Genomic DNA, 20,065 nt, shown 5'->3' with positions numbered 1-20,065 from the left:
AGGTTTAGACAGTAGTTTTGGATCAGCTCAGGCTTAGAGGGCCAAAGGGCCTGTTCCTGGGCTGTAAATTTTTTTGTTCTTTGGTATCCTTCTTTGTCTATATGTATAGAAACTAGTGATAGTGGGTCGTATCTTTTGGTGGTCAGTTGGTGTTCGTGTATCCTGGTGGCAAGTTTCCTGTTGATTTGTCCAATGTAGTGTTTTTTTTATAGTTCTTGCATGGTATCTTGTAAATGATGTTAGTTTTGCGGATGGTATCTATTGGATCCTTTAGGTTTATTAGTCGCTGTTTAGGTGTGTTGATAGGTTTGTGGGCGACCATGATGCCAAGGGGTATGAGTAGTCTGGAAGTCATTTCTAATATGTCGTTGATGTGAGGTAATGTGGCTATAGTTTTTGGTTGCGTTGTGTCTGCTTGTTTGGGTTTGTTTCTGAGAAATTGGCAGATCGCATTTTTATTGGGCACCTATTTTTCTTGAAAATGTTGTATGGATACTTCTGTTCTGATTTTTGTGGTTCCTGGGTGCTGCAGTGTAATGTGGCTCATTGAAATAATGTCTTGATACAGCTCCCTTTGTGGGTGTTGGGATGATTGCTTCTTAAGTTAAATATTTGATCTGTGTGTTGTTTTTATGTAGACGCTGGTTTGAAGCTTTCTGTTAACTGTATGTCTAACTGTCACATCTAGGAATTAAGTCTTTTGTAATTCTTCTCCTGTTTTGAATTTTATGCCTGTCAGGATATTGTATTGTATGTTTTCTCTAATTTGTTCCGTTTTGTAATGACAAAGGTGATTCCTCAGAAACAAGTCCAAACAAGCAGACACAATGCAACCAAAAATTATGACACTGGTGCATGCCATCTTGCAAATAGTTTGGTTTAAGATGTATTGAAGGCGCACTCAGCATCCATCCACATAGGAGATTCAATGCCTTAGCAGAGATTTACTAAACTCTTTATCCCAGAAGAATTTAGGGAGCCTCTTGTGTATCTTCTTGGCAAACTACAGGCAAAGGGGTTTCCTAGATGTGTGAACCTTTGAAACCAATTAAACAAACTAAATAAATGATAACTTGCTTAATCAGAATTTTTGATATTCATTCCTGGGATGGGTGTTGTTAGCTGGGTCAGAATTTCCTGCCGATCCCTAATTGTCTTGATTTGGGCTTGCTAGACCACTTCAGGGGGTAGTTAAGACACAACTACTTTGCAATGGATTTGAAGTTACATGAAGGACATACCAGGTAAGGAAGGCGGTTTTCCTTCCCTAAATGGTTACATGGTTGCCATTAGACTAGTTTTTAATTTTAGATTTTATTGAATTCACATTTCACCATCTGCTATGATGGGATTTGAATCACTATTCCTAGAATATTAAACACTACAATAAAAACAAGGAACTGCACATGCTGGAAATCAAAGGCACAAACAGAATATGCAGCTAACCTTGTCCCCATTCTGTGATTTTCCACTTTGGTCACTAACTTTCTCTATATGGCAGTTGAACTTGATTCTAAACATTTAGAAACCATGCAAAAAATGGACAGGCCAATTTAATACATTTTATAAAGTCATGGTGTATCTGATGAGTTGTCAACTTTATTTCAATCTAGGCATTTCAAGGCTGTGGCAAACCGAAGACTTGGTCAGCGAGTCGCTCAGCTCGATCGGTAGCCGATGGATTCAATGCTCGATTCAGACCCTATAGTCCTGAGGAGCGCCCTACAACAGCAGCTGGCACGAGCCTTGACAGACTGGTAAGCTTAGATGCTTTATAATTGTATTAGAGTGTCCTGATGTCTGATGAGCAGAGCCATATCCCCAAGAAGTGTTGAAAATAATATTTGCAAGCCCTTGGTAAAACAGAAGGAAAGATGAATTAACATCTGGTTGTGTGGGGTCTGTTGGAGAAGAGAGAACTTAAAGTGGTAAAACTGTTCATTACGTTTGAATGTAAATCCACATCTGACATATGTGAGTCTTTTAAAGGTCAGTTGACCAGATTTCAGGACCAGCATATTCCTGTGAGGATGAAGGGTAATGATGACAAGATTCGGGAGCCTTCAATGACAAGAAATGTTGTAAGTTGAGTTAATAAGAAAAAGGAAGCATACATAAAGTTGAGGAGACAGAAATCAAACTAGGGCCTTCAGTATAAAGGAAGCAGAAAATAACTGAAAAGATATTAGGTCCAGAAGGGATTGTGAAATGTCTTTGGCAAGTTGGATTAAAGAGAATCCCTGTATTAGGAATAAGAGAGTAACTAGGGAAAGGGGTAGGTCCACTTAAGGACAAAGGAGGGTATTTGTGTGTATTGCCAGATGAACTGCATGACAGAAGTTTAATTGGTGTGGTTTATTTCAATTTTAGCAAAGCTTTTGACAAGGTCCCACATGGGAGACTGATTAAGAAGGTTAAAGCACATAGAATTGAAGGAAACTTGGTGAGATGGATCAGAGACTGGCTTAATAATAGATCACAAAGGGTAGTGATTTGATCTGATTTATTATTGTTGATTCAGTTTGTGCATGTACCTTCTAGAGAAGGTGCAAAACTTGACCTACTCTTGGGAAATAAGGCAGGGCAGGCGACTGAAGTGTCAGTGGGGTAGCACTTTGGGGCTACTAATGATAATTGCATTAGTTTTAAAATAGTGAAGGAAAAGGATAGATTGGACCTAAAGGTTGAAGTTTTAAATTGAAGGGAAGCTAATTTTGATGGCATTAGGCAAAAACTTTCAAGAGCTGACTGGGAGCAGATGTTTGCAGGTAAAGGGATAGCTAGAAAATGGGAAGCCTTCAGAAATGAAATAACGACAGTCCAGAGACAGTATATTCCTATTAGGGTGAAAGGAAAGGCCGGTGGGTGTAGGGAATGCTGGATGATGAGAGAAAGTGAGGATTTGGTTAAGAAAAAGAAGGAAGCTTATGTCAGTTATTGACAGGATAGATTGAGTGAATCCTTAGAAGAGTATAAAAGCAGGAGGAGTATACTTAAGAGGGAAATCGGGAGGGCGAAAAGGGAACATGAGATAGCTTTGGCAAATACGGTTAAGGAGAATCCAAAGGGTTTTTACAACTACATTAAGGAGAAAAGGGTAACCAGGGGGAGAATAGGGCCCCTCAAAGATCAGCAAGGTGGCCTTTGTGTGGAGCCGCAGGAAATGGGGAGATACTGAACGAGTATTTTGCATCAGTGTTTACTGTAGAAAAGGATATGGAAGATATAGACTGTAGGGAAATAAATGGTGACATCTTGAAAAATGTCCAGATTACGGAGGAGTAAGTGCTGGATGCCTTGAAACGAGTAAAGGTGGATAACTCCCCAGGACTTGATCAGGTGTACCCTAGAACTCTGTGGGAAGCTAGGGAAGTGATTGCTGGGCCCCTTGCTGAGATTTTGTATCATTAATAGTCACAGGTGAGGTGCCGGAAGACTGGAGGTTGGCTAACATGGTACCACTGTTTAAGAAAGGTGGTAAGGACAAGCCAGGAAACTATAGGACTGGGTAATCTGATGTAGGTGGTGGGCAAGTTGTTGGAGAGAATCTTGAGACAGAATCTACATGTATTTGGAAAGGCAAGGACTAATTAGGGATAGTCAACATGGCTTTGTGCGTGGGAAAATCATGTCTCATGAACTTGATTGAGTTTTTTGAAGAAGTAACAAAGAGGATTGATGAGGGCAGAGCTGTAGATGTGATCTATATGGACTTCAGTAAGGCGTTCGACAAGGTTCCCCATGAGAGACTGATTAGCAAGGTTAGATCTCATGGAATACAGGGAGAATTAGCCATTTGGATATAGAACTGGCTCAAAGGTGGAAGACAGAGGGTGGTGGTGGAGGGTTGTTTTTCAGACTGGAGGCCTTTGACAAGTGGAGTGCCACAAGGATCGGTGCTGGGTCCACTACTTTTCGTCATTTATATAAATAATTTGAATGTGAACTTAGGAGGTATAGTTAGTAAGTTTGTAGATGACACCAACATTGGAGATGTAGTGAATAGTGAAGAAGATTACCTCAGATTACAATGGGATCTTGATCAGATGGGTCAATGGGCTGAGATGAGGCAGATTTAATTTAGATAAATGTGAGGTGCTGCACTTTGGGAAAGCAAATCTTAGCAGGACTTATACACTTAATGGTAAGGTCCTAGGGAGTGTTATTGAACAAAGAGACCATGGAGTGCAGGTTCATAGCTCTTTTAAATTAGATTCATTGGTATTTAGGATAGTGAAGAAGGCATTTGATATGCTTTCCTTTATTGATCAGAGTATTAAGTATAGGAGTTGGGAGGTTATGTAGCAATTGTGCAGGATGTTGGTCACTTTTGGAATATTGCAATTCTGGTTTCCTTCCTATCAAAGGATGTTGTGAAACTTGAAAGGGTTCAGAAAAGATTTAGAAGGATGTTGCCAGGGTTGGAGGATTTAAGCTATAGGGAGAGGTTGAATAGATGGGGCTGTTTTCTCTGGACCGTCAGAGGCTGAGGCAAGGCGTTATAGAGGTTTACAAAATCATGAAGGGCATGGATAGGACAAACAGACAAAGTCTTTTCCCTGGGGTGGGGGAGTCCAGGTCTAGAGGGCATAGGTTTAGGGTGAGAAGGGAAAGATCTAAAAGAGACCTAAGGGGCAACTTTTTCACACAGAGGATAGTGCAAGTATCGAATGAGCTGCCAGCGGAAGTGGTGGAGGCTGGTACAATGACAACATTTAAAAGGCATCTGGATGGGTATATGAATAGGAAGGGTTTGGAGGGATTACGGGCCAGGTGATGGCAAGTGAGACTAGATTAGATTGGGATGTCTGGTTGGCATGGACGAGTTGGACCGAAGGGTCTGTTTCTTTGTTGTACATCTCTATGACTCTATAGTGAAAAGTTTTGTGTCTAGTACAGCAGATCATAACATACAAAGACACAAAGATCATAGGATGATAGAACAGAGCAAAGAATACCAATTTACGGATGCAAAAAAGGTGTACCAAAAGCAAGATCAATTTGGGTGGCATGTATGGACAATGGTTAGCACTGCTGCCTCACAGCACCAGGTTCACCGTGATGTTGCCTGAGATGGAGAAATTGCACTATGAGGAGAGATTAGATAGGCTTGAATTATTTTCTTTGGAGCAAAGAAGGATGTGGGGTGTCATGATTGAGGTGTACAAGATTTATGTGGGATATGGACAGGGTGAATAGAAAGCAGCTGTTCCCCTCGATTGAAGGGGTCAGTCATGAGAGGGCATAGTTTTGGGATAAGGGGCAGGAGATTCAGAGGATTTGGGGAAAAAAAACATTTTCATTCAGGGGGTGGTGGGAATCTGGAATGCACTGCCTGGGAAAGTAGTGGAGGCTGGAAACCTTACAATCTTCAAAGGATATTTGGATGAATACTTCAAATATCATTGCATTCAACGATATATGACAAGTGCAGGAAGTATTAAAGCACACTTCTATTATTGGTACAGACTCAATGGGCTAAAGGGCCTTTTCTTCACTGTATGAATCTACAGTGAGAACTTTGCATTGGTGTTCACCAAGGAGAAAGGCATGGATGATGGTAAGTTTAAAGAGGGGTCTGTTGATACTCTAGAGCATGTTGATATCAAGAAGGAGGTGGTGTTGGAAAATATTAAGGTAGTTAAGTCCCCTTGGCCTGATGGGATCTATCCCAGGATACTGAAAGAGGCAAGGGAGGAGATTGCTGGGGCCTTGACAAACATATTTGGATTGTCGAGGTAAAAACAATGACTGCAGATGCTGAAAACCAGATTCTGGATCAGTGGTGCTGGAAGAGCACAGCAGTTCGGGCAGCATTGTCTTTAGCCATAGGTGAAGTCCCAGAAGACTGGAGAATACCTGATGATCATCTGTTCAAGAGGGGCAACAGGAATAATCCAGGAAATTATAGGCCAGTGAGCCTTTCATCAGTGATAGGGAAATTATTGGACAAGTTTCTAAGGGACAGGATATACTTGTATTTGGAAAAGATTGGACTTATTAGGGATAGTCAGCATGGCTTAAGCAAGGGAGGTCTTGTCTCTCAAACCTGACAAGGAAATGAAAGGATAATTCATGAGGGTAAGGCAGTGAATGTTGTCTGCATGGACTTTAAAGCATTTGACAAGGTCCCTCATGGTAGGCTGGTCCATAAGATTAAATCACATGGAATATACAGTGAGTTGGAAAGTTGGATACAAAATTGGGCTGGCCATGGAAGACTGTGGTTGGTTTTGGTGGGGTGTATTTCTGACTGGAGGTCTGTGATCAGTGTTGTTCTGAAAGGCTCCATGCTAAGATCTTTAATCTATGTAAATGATTTGGGTCAAAATGTCAGTGGTCTGATTAGTAAGTTTGCAGGTGATAGGAAAATTGGTGGAGTTATGGATAATGAGGAAGAATATCAAAGGATGCAGTGGGATAGATTGAATGGTAAAATGGCAGATGGAGTAATCTGAACAATTCAGAGGTGATGCATTTTGGGAGGTCAAATGCAAGAGGAAATTATGGCTGTAAATGGTTGTAACCTTAGTAGCATTGTTTGTACAGAGGGATCTTAGGTCTTAGTCCATAGCTCCCTGAAAATGGCAACACAAGCAGATAAGGTTAGCTTAACAGTGGTGGGAAAATGCTAGAGGCTATTATGAAAGTGTTAAGCTTGGACAGTTGAGCATAGGTATATGAAGGGAAAATCATGTTGAACTAATCATCTTAATTACTTTGAGGATGTAATGAGTAGAGTAGATGAGGGAGAACCGATGGATGGATTTCATGAAGTGTTTTGATAAGGTCCCACATAAGATGTTAGTGTAGATTCTCAGGTACCTTTTGATTCATTTTGTTTTAATTCATTCATGGGCTGAGGGCATTGCTGGCTGGGCCAGCATTTATTGCCCATCCCTAATTGCCTAGAGGGCAGTTAAAAGTCAGCTACATCGCTGTTAGTCTAGAGGCATACATAAGCCAGACCACATAAGGAACCAGTTGGGTTTTTCTGACAACCGACAATGGTTGAGCATGAGCTAAATTTCTGGATTGATAGTGCAGTGATAATGCCAATAGGCCATTGCCTCCCCAATATGACCTGGCAGCATCATCTCCATTGGTAAAGACAGAAACAACATAGTACATCAGCAATGCCCCCGCTTTCATGCATGAATTCCCTTTTCAATCCAACTCCTTTATCTAAACTTTGACTTAAGAGTGTAGGAATGGGAATAGGACATTCAACCCATCATACCTGCTGCATTCAATTTGATCATGGTTGTTCATTACCTCAGTGACACTTCTCCATTCCAATTCCACAACCTTGATGTTGTTAGTCTCCAGAAATCTATCGATTTTGCATTTAAATGTTCAATGATTTGAGCTTCCACAGCCCTCTGGGCTAGCAAGCCCCAATGATTCACCACCTTCTTCGTGAAGAAATTCCTTCTCATCTAATTAGTTTATCCCTTATTCTGAGATTACATCCCCAGTTTCTAGGGGAAACAGCCTAGCTATGTTCACCTTGTCACACTCTGTAAGAATTCTTCAAGTTTCAATTTGGATCATCTGTAATTGTTCAAGTTGCCAGAGCATGTGGGCCCAGCTGCCTCATTCTCTCCACATAAAACAATCCTCCCATCCCAGGGATTAATCTCAATGCCCTTCATGCCTATAGAATGGATGGATTCCTTTGCACATGACCTACTAGACTCTTCTTGTATTCTGCCTTTATTTGTTTGAATAGTTTTTTTTGCTTGCCCTCTGAACTTTCAACATTGAGCCTGATTCTCAATTGTGTTATCCACCTAACATACACATGGTTTTTCTGTTTTGTCTCACTCTATTTCTACCACCGTCAAGGGACCTATGGCTTTTTGTCCTACATTTTGATTTCATAGAAATAGAACATAGAACAGTACAGGCCCTTTGGCCCTTGATGTTGTGTCGAACTTTTATTCTACTCTAAAAACAAACTAAACTACAGACATTTTACTATCATCTATATGCTTATCCAAGAGTTGCTTAAATGTCCCTGATCTATCTGACTCCACTACCAATGCTGGCAGTGCATTCCAAGCACCCATCACTCTCCGAGTAAAAAACCTACCTCTGACATCTTTCCTAGACCTCCCTCCAATCACCTTAAAATTATGCTCTCTCATGATACTTTTTCCCAAGGCGAAAATGACTATCTGGCTATTCACTCTATCTATGCCTATCATCCTGTACACCTCTATCAAGTCATCTCTCATCCTTCTTCGTTCCAATGAGAAAAGCCCTAGCTCCCTCAACCTTTCTTCATAAGACATGTTCCTCCACTCCAGCGTCGTATCCTGGTAAATCTCCTCTGCACCCTCTCTAAAGCTTCCATATCCTTCAAATAATAAGGTGAGCAGAACTGAACACAATTTTCCAAGAGTGGTCTAACCAGGACTCCGTAGAGCTGCAGCATAACCTCACAGCTCTTAAACTTAATTACCCTGCTAATGAAAGCCAACACACCATATGCCTTCTTAACAACTGTGGACATGGACCCCAAGATCTCTCTGTTCCTCCACACAGTCAAGAATCCTGCCTTTAACCCTGTATTCTGCATTTAAATTTGACCTCCCAAAGTGAATCACTTGACACTTCTCCAGGTTGAAATCCCTCTGCCACTTATCAGTTCTGCATCCTGTCTATGTCCCATTGCAACCTACTACAGCCATCCACACTATTCAAAAACCACCAACCTTCGTGTCATCGGCAAATTTACTAACCCACCCTTCCACTTCCTCATCAAATATTTATGAAAGTTACGAAGAGCAGAGATCCCAGAACAGATCCCTGCAGATCACAACTCATCAACAAGCTCCAGGCTGAATACTTTCCATGTACTATCACCCTCTGTCTTCTTTGGGCCAGCCAATTCTATATCCAGACAGCCAACTTTCCCTGTATCCCATGCCTCCTTACTTTCTGAATGAGCCTACCATGGAGAACCTTATCAAATGCCTTGTTAAAATCCATCTACACCACATCCACTGCTGTACCGTCATCAATGTGTTTTGTCACATCCTCAAAGAGACTTGTGAGACATGACCTACCCCTTTCAAAGCCATGCTGACTATCTCTAATCAAAACTATGGTTTTCCAAGAATCGTAAATCCTGTCTCTGCAATAATTTGCCCACCAATGACGTAATACTGACTGGTCTGTAATTCTCAAGGTTATCCCTATTCCCTTTCTTGAACAAGGGAATAACATTTGCCACCCTCCAATTATCTGGTACTGTTTCAGTGGACAATGAGGATGCAAAGATCATCACCAAAGGCATAGCAATCTCTTCCCTCGCTTCCCATAGTATATCCCGCCTGGCCCAGGGACCATGTCTATCCTTGTATTTTTCAAACTTACCAGCACATCCTCCTTCTTAACATCAACCTGTTTGAGCATATCAGCCTATTTAATGCTGTCGCAAATGTAGTGAATACTGAAGCAAAGTATTCATTAAGGACCTCCCCTATCTCTTCCAACTCCAGGCACAAGTTCCCTCAACTATCCAGTTCGGCCCTACCCTCATTCTGGCCATCCTCTTGTTCCCACATAAGTGTAGAATGCCTTGGGGTTTTCCTTAGTCCTACCCACTGAAACTTTTCCATATCGTCTTCTAGCTCTCCTAAATCCATTCTTCAGTTCCTTCCTAACTACCTTGTAAACCTGTAAAGCCCTATCTGGTCCTTGTCTTCTCAACCTAAAGTAAGTTTCTTTCTTCCTCTTGACTAGATGATCCACATCTCTTGTCATCCCTTCCTTGCCTCACTGGGACAACCCTGTCCAGCAGTCACAGCAAGTGCTCCCTAAACAACCTCCACATTTCTGTCGTGCATTACCCTCAGAATGTATGTTCCCAATTTACGCTCCACTGTTCCTGCCCAATTGCGTGGTAATTCCTCCTTCCCCCCAATTAAATACTTTCACATACTGTCTGCTCCTTTCCCTATCCATGAGTATAGTAAAGGTCAGGGAGTTGTGATCACTGTTACTGAAATGTTGTCCCACTGAGAGATCTGACACCTGGCCTGGTTCGTTGTCAAGCACCAAATCCAATATGGCCTCGCCTCTCATAGATTTATCTACATATTGAGTCAGGAATCCTTCCTGCACACACCTGAAAAAAATCTGCTCCATCCAAACTATTTGCATCAAGGAAGTTCCAGTCAGTATTAGGGAAGTTGAAGTCACCCATGACAACAACCCTGTCACTTCTGCACCTTTCCAAAATCTGTATCTCAATCTGTTTCTGCGTATCTCTGTTGCTGTTGAGGGGTCTATAGAAAACTCCCTATAAAACAACTGCTCCTTTCCTGTTTCTGACTTCCACCTTTACTGACTCTGTAGACAAACCATCCTTGACAACCTCCCTTTCTGCAGCTATGATACCATCCCTGATTCGCAATGCCACTTCCCCATCTATTATAGCTCTCTCCCTATTCCTTTTGAAATATCTAAATACCGGAACATCCAACAACCATTCCTGCCCTTGTGATATCCAAATCTCTGAAATGGCCACAATGTCATACTGCAAGTACTGATCTATGCTCTTAAGTTCATCACCCTTATTCCTGACACTTCTTGTGTTAAAGTAGACGCACTTCAACCCATCACACTGACTGTGCCTTTGCCCTATCAACTGTCTGTCCCTCCTCACAGACTCTCTGCACGCTGTATCTGCCTGCTCACCAGCTACCCCATCCTCTGATCCATAGCTTCAGTTCCCTTTCCTCTGCCAAACTAGTTTAAACTCTTCAGAACAGCTCTAGCAAACCCCCGCTCCCAGGATATTGGTACCCCTCCATTTCAGGTACAACTCATCTTCTTTGTACAGATTCCACCTTCCCCAGAAGGTATCCCAATAATCTGCATGTCTGAAGCCCTCCCTCCTACATAACTCTGCAGCCGCATGTTCAGCTACACTTGCTCTGTGTTCTTAGCCTCACTTGCCCTTGGCACCAGTAGCAGTCCTGAGGTTACTACTCTGCTCATCGTGCCTTTTAGCTTCCAACCTGACTCCCTATATTCACTTTTCAGGTCCTCATCCCTTTTCTTAACTATGCCATTGGTACCGATATGTTTAATGACTTTTGGCTATTCACTCTCCCCCCTCAAGAATCTTGAGACTCAATCTGGGACATCCCTGACCATGACACCCAGGAGACAATATACCACCTAGGAGTCTCGTTCGTGACCACTGAATCTCCTGTCTGTTTTATACTTTGACTGTTGTCAAACCATCTCCTTTTGAAAGATAGTCCGTTGTTCCATTACAAATTTTCCTGCATATTTTTGATTCCACGTTAGCTGGGCCAGATTTATTCTCACTTCATTGAAATTGATCATAAGACATAAGAGACAGTGAGGACTGCAGATGCTGGAGATCAGAGGAAAGTACAGCAGGTCAGGCAGCATCTGAGGAGCAGCAGATTGGACGTTTCGGCATAAGCCTTTCGTCAGACATCGGAGCAGTATTAGGCCATTCAGCCCATCAAATTTGCTTTGCCATTCGATCATGGCTGATATTTTTCTCAACTCTGTCTTCCTGCCTTCACCCCATGACTCTTGATGCCCATACCAATTAAGAACCTATCTATTTTGCTGGTGCTATCTAATTAGCTGGTGCTATTTGGGTGAGTTTAAACTAGCTCAGCAGGGGACAGGAATCTGTGGTGCAGTTCCAGTGCAGAGGAGGATGAGAGTAGGGAGGGCAGGGACAGGATTTCACGGTCATAGGAATGTGCTGGCAGGCAGCAAACTGGTTTTAAGTGTATCTACTTCAATGCCAGAAGTATCTGAAATAAGGTGTTGAGTATGCAGCATGGATAGGTACCTGGGACTTCGATGTTGTGGCCATCTTGGAGACATGGATACAGCAGGGTCAGGAATGGATGTTGCAGATTCCAGGATTTAGATAATTTATTAATAACAGGGAAGGCTGTAAAAGAGGGGGAGGTGTGGCCTTGTTAGTCAGGGATAGTATAACAGTGGCTGAAAGGACTTTTGATGAGAATTCGTCGACTGAGGTGGTATGGGCTGAGATTAGAAACAGGAGAGGAGAGGTCACACTGCTGGGGGTTTTTTATAGGCCTCCACAGAGTTCCAGGGGTGTGGAAGACAGGATTGGCAAAATGATTCTGGGCAGGAGAGAAAGGAACAGGGTGGTCATTAAGGGGGACTTTAACTTACCCAACATTGACTGGAAATGCTATAACTCTAGTATGTCGGATGGATCAGTTTTTGTCCAATGTGTGCAGGAGGGTTTCTTGACACAATATGTCAAAGGACATGTCACACTGCATCTGGTGCTTGGTAATGAACCAGGCCAGGTGTTTGATTTGGTGTTAGGTGAGCAATTTGGAGAGAGTGACCATAATTCGGTAACATTTAGTTTAGCGATGGAAAGGGATAGATACGTGCCACGGGGAAAAGTTATCGATGGGGGAAGGGCACTTATAATGCGATTAGGCAAGGCTTTGGATGCATGGAATGGGATAGCAAAATACAGGGGATGGGAACAATCGAAATGTGAAGCTGGTTTAAGAAACAATAATGAGACGTCACGCTTTCAACGTAAGAGATTAAACATCTAAGGGGGATACATGCGGCAAGTAGTTTACACAGAGGGTGGTGGATGTCTGGAATATGTTACCAGCAGAGGTGAAAGAGGCAGGCATAGTAGATTCATTTAAAATGTGTTTGGACAGATGCATGAGTAGGTGGGGAGCAGAGGGATACAGATGCTTAGGAATTGGGCGACACGTTTAGACAGTAGATTTGGATTAGCTCAGGCTTGGAGAGCCAAAGAGCCTGTTCCAAGGCTGTAAACGTTCCTTGTTCTTTGTTCAATGTCCTGTCAGGCAGGTGGAAGTGATAAGGAAAGGGAACTGTGGTTTACTACAGAAATTGCATCCCTTGTTAAGCGGAGGAAGGGGACTTATGAGACAATGAGACGAGATGGTTCAGATGAAGCGATAGAGAGTTACAGATTAGCTAGAAAGGATTTAAAGAGAGAGTTAAGAAGAGGAAAGAGAATACATGAGCAGTGTTCAGCAGGTAGAATAAAGGAGAACCCCAAAGCTTTGCATAGGTATGTGAGGAATAAAAGGATGACTAAGGTAGGAATAGGGCTAGTCAAAGGCAGAAGTGGGATGTTGTGTGTGGATCCTGTCAAGATCGGAGAGGTGCTAAATGGTTTTCACTCAGGAAAAGGAGAATATTGTAGAGGAGAAGAATGAGATATGAGATATTAGACTAGAAAGGATTGAGGTTCATTAGGAAGAGCTGTTATCAATTCTAGAAGAAATGAAAGTAGACAAGTCCCCTGGGCCAGATGGGATTATCTGGGAATCTAGGGAGGAGATGGCGGAGCCTTTGGCTTTAATCTTTGAGTCATCATTGTTTTCAGGTTTAGTGCCAGAGGACTGGAGGATTGCCAATGTTGTGCTCTTGTTCAAGAAGGGCAGTAGAGATGACCCGGATAATTATAGACCAGTGAGCCTTACATCTGTTGGAGGAAAAGTTTTGGAAAGGTTTATGAGAGATAGGATTTATAATCATCTAGCAAGCAACAATTTGATTGGAGATAGTCAACATGGTTTTGTCAAGGGCAGGTCATATTTCACAAATCTCATTGAGTTTTTTGAGAAGGTTACCAAGCGTGTGGAAGAGGGTAGGCAGTTCATGTGGTGTACATGGACTTCAGTAAAGCCTTTGTTAGGTTCCACATGGTAGGCTGTTGGGGAAAATTCAGAGGCATGGGATTGAGGGCGATTCAGCAGTTTGGATTAGAAACTGGCTTTCTGTAAGAAGGCAGCGAGTAGTGGTTGATGGAAAATATTTAGCCTGGATTTTTACTTAACTTTTTTTAAACTTTTTTAAACTAAAATTTAAGAAGTTTTTTTTTAAAAAAACGCCAGGAAGACCTGGAGGCTTGTGTTGCTAGGTTACCTGGGTAGGGTTTTTTCTCTATTTAAACGCGCAGGCGAGCTGTAGGCCTCAGTTTCTCGGAGGATCACGTGACGGCTGTTTTTCCGGTTCGAGGTCCAGGGTGAGTTCCAGTTCTTAGTTTTTCTTATTTTGTTTTAAAAACTAAAAATTTAAGTTGTAAGTTCCAGTACTTAACTTTTTTAAAACTTTTTTAAACTAAAATTTAAGAAGTTTTTTTTTAAAAAAACGCCGGGAAGACCCGGAGGCTTGTGTTGCTAGGTTACCTGGGTAGGGTTTTTTCTCTATTTAAACGCGCAGGCGAGCTGTAGGCCTCAGTTTCTCGGAGGATCACGTGACGGCTGTTTGTCCGGTTCGAAGTCCAGGGTGAGTTCCAGTTCTTAGTTTTTCTTATTTTGTTTTAAAAACTAGGTAGGAAGAGGGGTGAGGATGTCAGACAGGCTTTCAGGGAGCTAGGTTGGAAGCTCAGAGTTAGAACAAACAGAGTTGTAGTCTCTGGTTTGTTACCCGTGCCACGTGATAGAGAGTCGAGGAATAGGGAGAGAGAGCAGTTAAATGCGTGGCTACAGGGATGGTGCAGGAGGGAGGGATTCCGGTTTCTGGACAACTGGGGTTCTTTCTGGGGAAGGTGGGACCTCTATAAAAAGGATGGTCTACACCTGAACCTGAGGGGCACCAGTATCCTTGGGGGGAGGTTTGCTAGTGCTCTTTGGGAGGCTTGTGTTGCTAGGTTACCTGGGTAGGGTTTTTTCTCTATTTAAACGCGCAGGCGAGTAACCCGAGGCACTTCGGCAGAAGAGCCTCCCAACCGCCCTCCTCCTCTAACCTAAATAATAAGACCCGTTGCGGCAAGCAGGTAAGTGCTGCGTTTTGCTTGTTTGGTTTCTTTACATTTAGTTTTTTTTTAAAGAAAGCTAGCTTTTTAGAGGGATGGCAGTGCAGGCAGTGCAATGTTCCTCTTGCAACATGTATGAGGTGAGGGAAGCCATTAGCGTCCCTGCTGAGTACACTTGCAAGAAGTGCACCCATCTCCAGCTCCTCCAAGCCCGTGTTAGGGAACTGGAGCTGGATTTGGATGAACTGCGGATCATTCGGGAGGCAGAGAGGGTCATAGATCAGAGCTTTAGGGAAGTAGTTACTCCGAAAGTTCAAGATAGATGGGTGACAGTGAGGGGGAGTGGGAGGGGGAAGCCAGTGCAGGGACCCCCTGCGGTCATTCCCCTCAAGAACAAGTATACCGTTTTGGATACTTGTGGGGGGGATGACTTACCAGGGGCAAGCAACGAGGTTCAGGCCTCTGGCACGGAGCCTGGCCCCGTTGCTCAGAAGGGAAGGGTGGAGAAAGGTAGAGCGATAGTTCTTGGGGACTCGATAGTGAGGGGTACAGACAGACGGTTTTGTGGGGGCGACAGTGACTCACGTTTGGTATGTTGCCTCCCAGGTGCAAGGGTACGTGATGTCACTGATCGTGTTTTCCGGGTCCTTAAGGGGGAGGGGGAGCAGCCCCAGATCGTGGTCCACGTTGGCACCAACGATATAGGTAGGAAGAGGGGTGAGGATGTCAGACAGGCTTTCAGGGAGCTAGGTTGGAAGCTCAGAGTTAGAACAAACAGAGTTGTAGTCTCTGGTTTGTTACCCGTGCCACGTGATAGAGAGTCGAGGAATAGGGAGAGAGAGCAGTTAAATGCATGGCTACAGGGATGGTGCAGGAGGGAGGGATTCCGGTTTCTGGACAACTGGGGTTCTTTCTGGGGAAGGTGGGACCTCTATAAAAAGGATGGTCTACACCTGAACCTGAGGGGCACCAGTATCCTTGGGGGGAGGTTTGCTAGTGCTCTTTGGGAGGGTTTAAACTAACTCCGCCGGGGCATGGGAACCTGGACTGTAGCTTTAGGGTACAGGACCTTGAGTGTAGGGAGGTTATGAATAATGCAGCGATCTCGAAGGAGGGTGCCTGTAAACAGAAGGGTGGATTGAAGTGTGTATACTTCAATGCCAGAAGTATAAGAAATAAGGTAGGTGAACTTGCAGCATGGGTTGGTACCTGGGACTTCGATGTTGTGGCCATTACAGAGACGTGGGTAGAACAGGGACAAGAATGGCTGTTGCACGTTCCAGGGTTCAAATGTTTTAGTAGGATCAGACATGGGGGTAAAAAAGGGGGAGGTGTGGCATTACTTGTCAAAGATAGTATTACAGCAGTGGAATGGACGATGGAAGAGGACTTGCCATCTGAGGTAGTTTGGGCTGAGGTTAGAAATAGGAAAGGTGAGGTCACCCTGTTAGGTGTTTTCTACAGGCCTCCTAATATTCCTAGAGAAGTAGAGAATAATATTGCGAGGATGATTCAGGAAAAGAGTGAAGGTAGCAGGGTGGTTGTTATGGGGGACTTTAACTTCCCAGATATTGACTGGGAGAGCTATAGCTCGAGTTCATTAGATGGGTCGCTGTTTGTCCAATGTGTGCAGGAGGGTTTCCTGACACAATATGTAGACAGGCCAACAAGAGGTGAGGCTATACTGGATTTGGTTCTAGGTAATGAACCAGGCCAGGTGTTAGACTTGGAGGTAGGTGAGCACTTCGGGGACAGTGACCACAACTCGGTGACTTTTACTTTAGTGATGGAGAGGGATAAGTGTGCGCCGCAGGGCAAGAGTTATAGCTGGGGGCAGGGAAATTATGATGCAGTGAGGCATGACTTAGGATGTGTGGATTGGAAAAACAGGCTTCAAGAGAAGAACACTAATGAGATGTGGGGATTGTTCAAGCAGCAGCTACTACGTGTCCTCGATAAGTATGTACCAGTCAGGCATGGTGTAAAGGGCCTTGTGAGGCAGCCGTGGTTTAGTAAGGAATTGGAATCCCTTGTGAAAGGGAAGAAGGCGGCATATGTAAAGATGAGGCGTGAAGGTTCAGTTGGGGCGATAGAGAGTTATAAGGTAGCCAGGAAGGATCTAAAGAGAGAGCTAAGAGAAGCGAGAAGGGGACATAAAAAGTCTTTAGCTGGTAGGATTAGGGAAAACCCAAAGGCTTTCCATAGGTATGTCAGGAATAAAAGGATGACTAGGGTAGGTATCGGTCCAGTCAAGGATAGTAGTGGGAAGTTGTGTGTGGAGGCGCAGGAGATTGGAGAGACACTGAATCAATACTTTTCATCAGTATTCACTCAGGAACAGGACACTGTTGCTGATGTGAATATGGAGTCACAAATGATTAGAATGGATGGCCTGGAAATATGCAGGGAAGAGGTTCTGGGAATATTGGAAAGGATGAAAATAGATAAGTCTCCTGGGCCTGATGGCATTTACCCTAGGATCCTATGGGAAGCTAGGGAGGAGATAGCAGAGCCATTGGCCTGGATTTTTATGTCGTCATTGTCAACGGGAATAGTACCAGAGGACTGGAGGATAGCGAATGTGGTCCCCTTGTTCAAGAAAGGGAGTAGGGATAGCCCTAGTAACTATAGGCCAGTGAGTCTGACTTCAGTGGTGGGCAAAGTCTTAGAGAGAATGGTAAGGGATAAGATTTATGAACATCTGGATAGGAATAACGTGATCAAGGATAGCCAGCATGGTTTTGTGAAGGGCAGGTCGTGCCTCACAAACCTTATTGAGTTCTTTGAGAAGGTGACTAAGGAAGTGGACGAGGGTAAAGCAGTAGATGTTGTGTATATGGATTTTAGTAAGGCGTTCGATAAGGTTCCCCATGGTAGGCTAATGCTAAAACTACGGAGGTATGGCATTGAGGATACATTAGAGGTTTGGATTAGGAATTGGCTGGCTGGAAGGAGACAGAGGGTAGTAGTTGATGGACTATGTTCATCTTGGAGTGCAGTTACTAGCGGTGTACCACAAGGATCTGTTTTGGGACCATTGCTTTTTGTTATCTTTATAAATGATCTAGAGGAAGGGCTTGAAAGCTGGGTAAGCAAGTTTGCGGATGACACAAAAGTCGGTGGAGTTGTGGATCGTGAGGAAGGAAGTGGTAGGTTACAGCGGGATATAGATAAGTTGCAGAGCTGGGCAGAAATGTGGCAAATGGAATTCAATGTAGCTAAGTGTGAAGTCATTCACTTTGGTAGGAGTAACAAGAAGATGGATTACTGGGCTAATGGTAGGCTACTTGGTAGTGTGGATGAGCAGAGGGATCTTGGTGTCCATGTACACAGATCTCTGAAAGTTGCCACCCAGGTAAATAGTGCTGTGAGGAAGGCATATGGTGTACTGGGCTTTATTGGTAGAGGAATTGAGTTCCGGAGTCCTGAGGTCATGTTGCAGTTGTATAAGACTCTGGTGCGGCCTCATCTGGAGTATTGTGTGCAGTTTTGGTCGCCATACTATAGGAAGGATGTGGTGGCATTGGAACGAGTGCAGAGGAGGTTTACCAGGATGTTGCCTGGAATGGTAGGAAAATCTTATGAGGAAAGGCTGAGGCACTTGGGGCTGTTCTCATTGGAGAAGAGAAGGTTTAGGGGAGATTTGATAGAGGTGTATAAGATGATTAGGGGTTTAGATAGGGTCGACACTGAGAACCTTTTACCGCTAATGGAGTCAGGTGTTACTAGGGGACACAGCTTTAAATTAGGGGGTGGTAGGTATAGGACAGATGTTAGGGGTAGATTCTTTACACAGCGGGTTGTGAGTTCATGGAATGCCCTGCCAGTAGCAGTGGTGAACTCTCCTTCTTTATGGTCATTTAAGCGGGCATTGGATAGGCATTTGGAAGTTATTGGGCTAGTGTAGGTTAGGTAGGATTCGGTCGGCGCAACATCGAGGGCCGAAGGGCCTGTACTGGGCTGTATCTTTCTATGTTCTATATGTTCTATGGAGTCCGGTTACTAGCGGTGTTCCACAAGGATCTGTTTTGGGACCACTGCTGTTTGTCATTTTTATAAATGACTTGGACACAGGCATAGGTGGATGGGTTAGTAAGTTTGCAAATGACACTAAAGTCGGTGGAGTAATGGACAGTTTGGAAGAATTTTGCAGGTTGAGGGGGACTTGGATAAACTGCAGAATTGGACTGAGATATGGCAAATTGAGTTTGATGCAGATAAATGTGAGGTGATTCACTTAGGGAGGAATAACAAGAAGGCAGAGTACTGGGTCACTGGAAAGATTCTGGGTAGAATGGATGTGCAGAGGGATGTTGGTGTCAATAGACAATAGGTGCAGGAGTAGGCCATTCTGCCCTTCGAGCCTGCACCACCATTCCATATGACCATGGCTGATCATCCTTAATCAGTATCCTGTACCTGCCTTATCTCCATAACCCTTGATTCCACTATCCTGGAGAGCTCTATCCAACTCTTTCTTAAATGAATCCAGAGACTGGGCCTCCACTGCCCCCAGGGGCAGAGCATTCCACACAGATTCCTTTACATATATTCCTGAAAGTTGCCACCCAGGTTGATAGTGCTGTTAAGAGAGCATAAAGTGTGTAAGGTTTTTTTGATAGAGGGATTGAATTCCAGAGCCGCGATGTCATGCTGCAACCATACAAAACGCTAGTGCGGCTGCAATTGGAATATTGTGTGTAGTTCTGGTTGCCCCATTATAGGAAGGATGTGGAAGCATTGGAAAAGGTGCAGAGGAGATTTACCAGGATGTTGCCTGGCCTGGAGGAAAGGCTGAGAGACTTGGGCCTGTTCTCATTGGAAAGAAGGCGGCGGAGAGAGAATTTGATAGAGACATGGAAGATTATCAGAGGATTAGATAGAGTAGACAGTGAAAGTCTTTTTCCTTGGATGATGCTGTCAGCTTGTATGAGGGGACATAGTTACAAATTCAGGGGTGATAGATTTAAGACAAATGTCAAAGACAGGTTCTTTACTCAGAGAGTGGTAATGGCTTGCAATGCCCTCCCTGCCAATGTAGTTAACTCAGCCACATTTGAGAGATTTAAACAACCCTTGGATAAGCACATGGATGATGATGGGATTGTGTAGAGGGATACGCTTAGATTAGTTGTCAGGTTGGCGCAACATCGAGGGCCAAAGGGCCTGTTCTATGCTGTATTGTTCTTTGTTCTATGTTCTATCTCTGTCTTACATACACTCAATGACTTGGCCTCCACAGCACTTTGCAGCAAGTTTACC

At 43.7% G+C, this 20,065-nt stretch overlaps 1 protein-coding gene across 1 annotated transcript in view; it reads left to right on the top strand.

Moving 5' to 3' along the window:
• The window catches only part of LOC132820338 (glypican-6-like), a 207,406-nt gene that overhangs the window by 123,564 nt on the left and 63,777 nt on the right, over positions 1-20,065 (top strand). The window contains exon 6 of the mRNA XM_060832360.1: positions 1,614-1,757. Coding sequence (XP_060688343.1) covers positions 1,614-1,757 — 144 coding nt within the window. The remainder of the gene's footprint in view (positions 1-1,613; positions 1,758-20,065) is intronic.

The sequence above is a fragment of the Hemiscyllium ocellatum genome, chromosome 11, assembly GCF_020745735.1.
Source record: "Hemiscyllium ocellatum isolate sHemOce1 chromosome 11, sHemOce1.pat.X.cur, whole genome shotgun sequence".
In the NCBI taxonomy this organism is placed as follows: Eukaryota; Metazoa; Chordata; class Chondrichthyes; order Orectolobiformes; family Hemiscylliidae; genus Hemiscyllium; species Hemiscyllium ocellatum.
The sequence above is the reverse complement of the archived record's forward strand: the minus strand, read 5'-3'. Positions and strand labels throughout refer to the sequence as shown.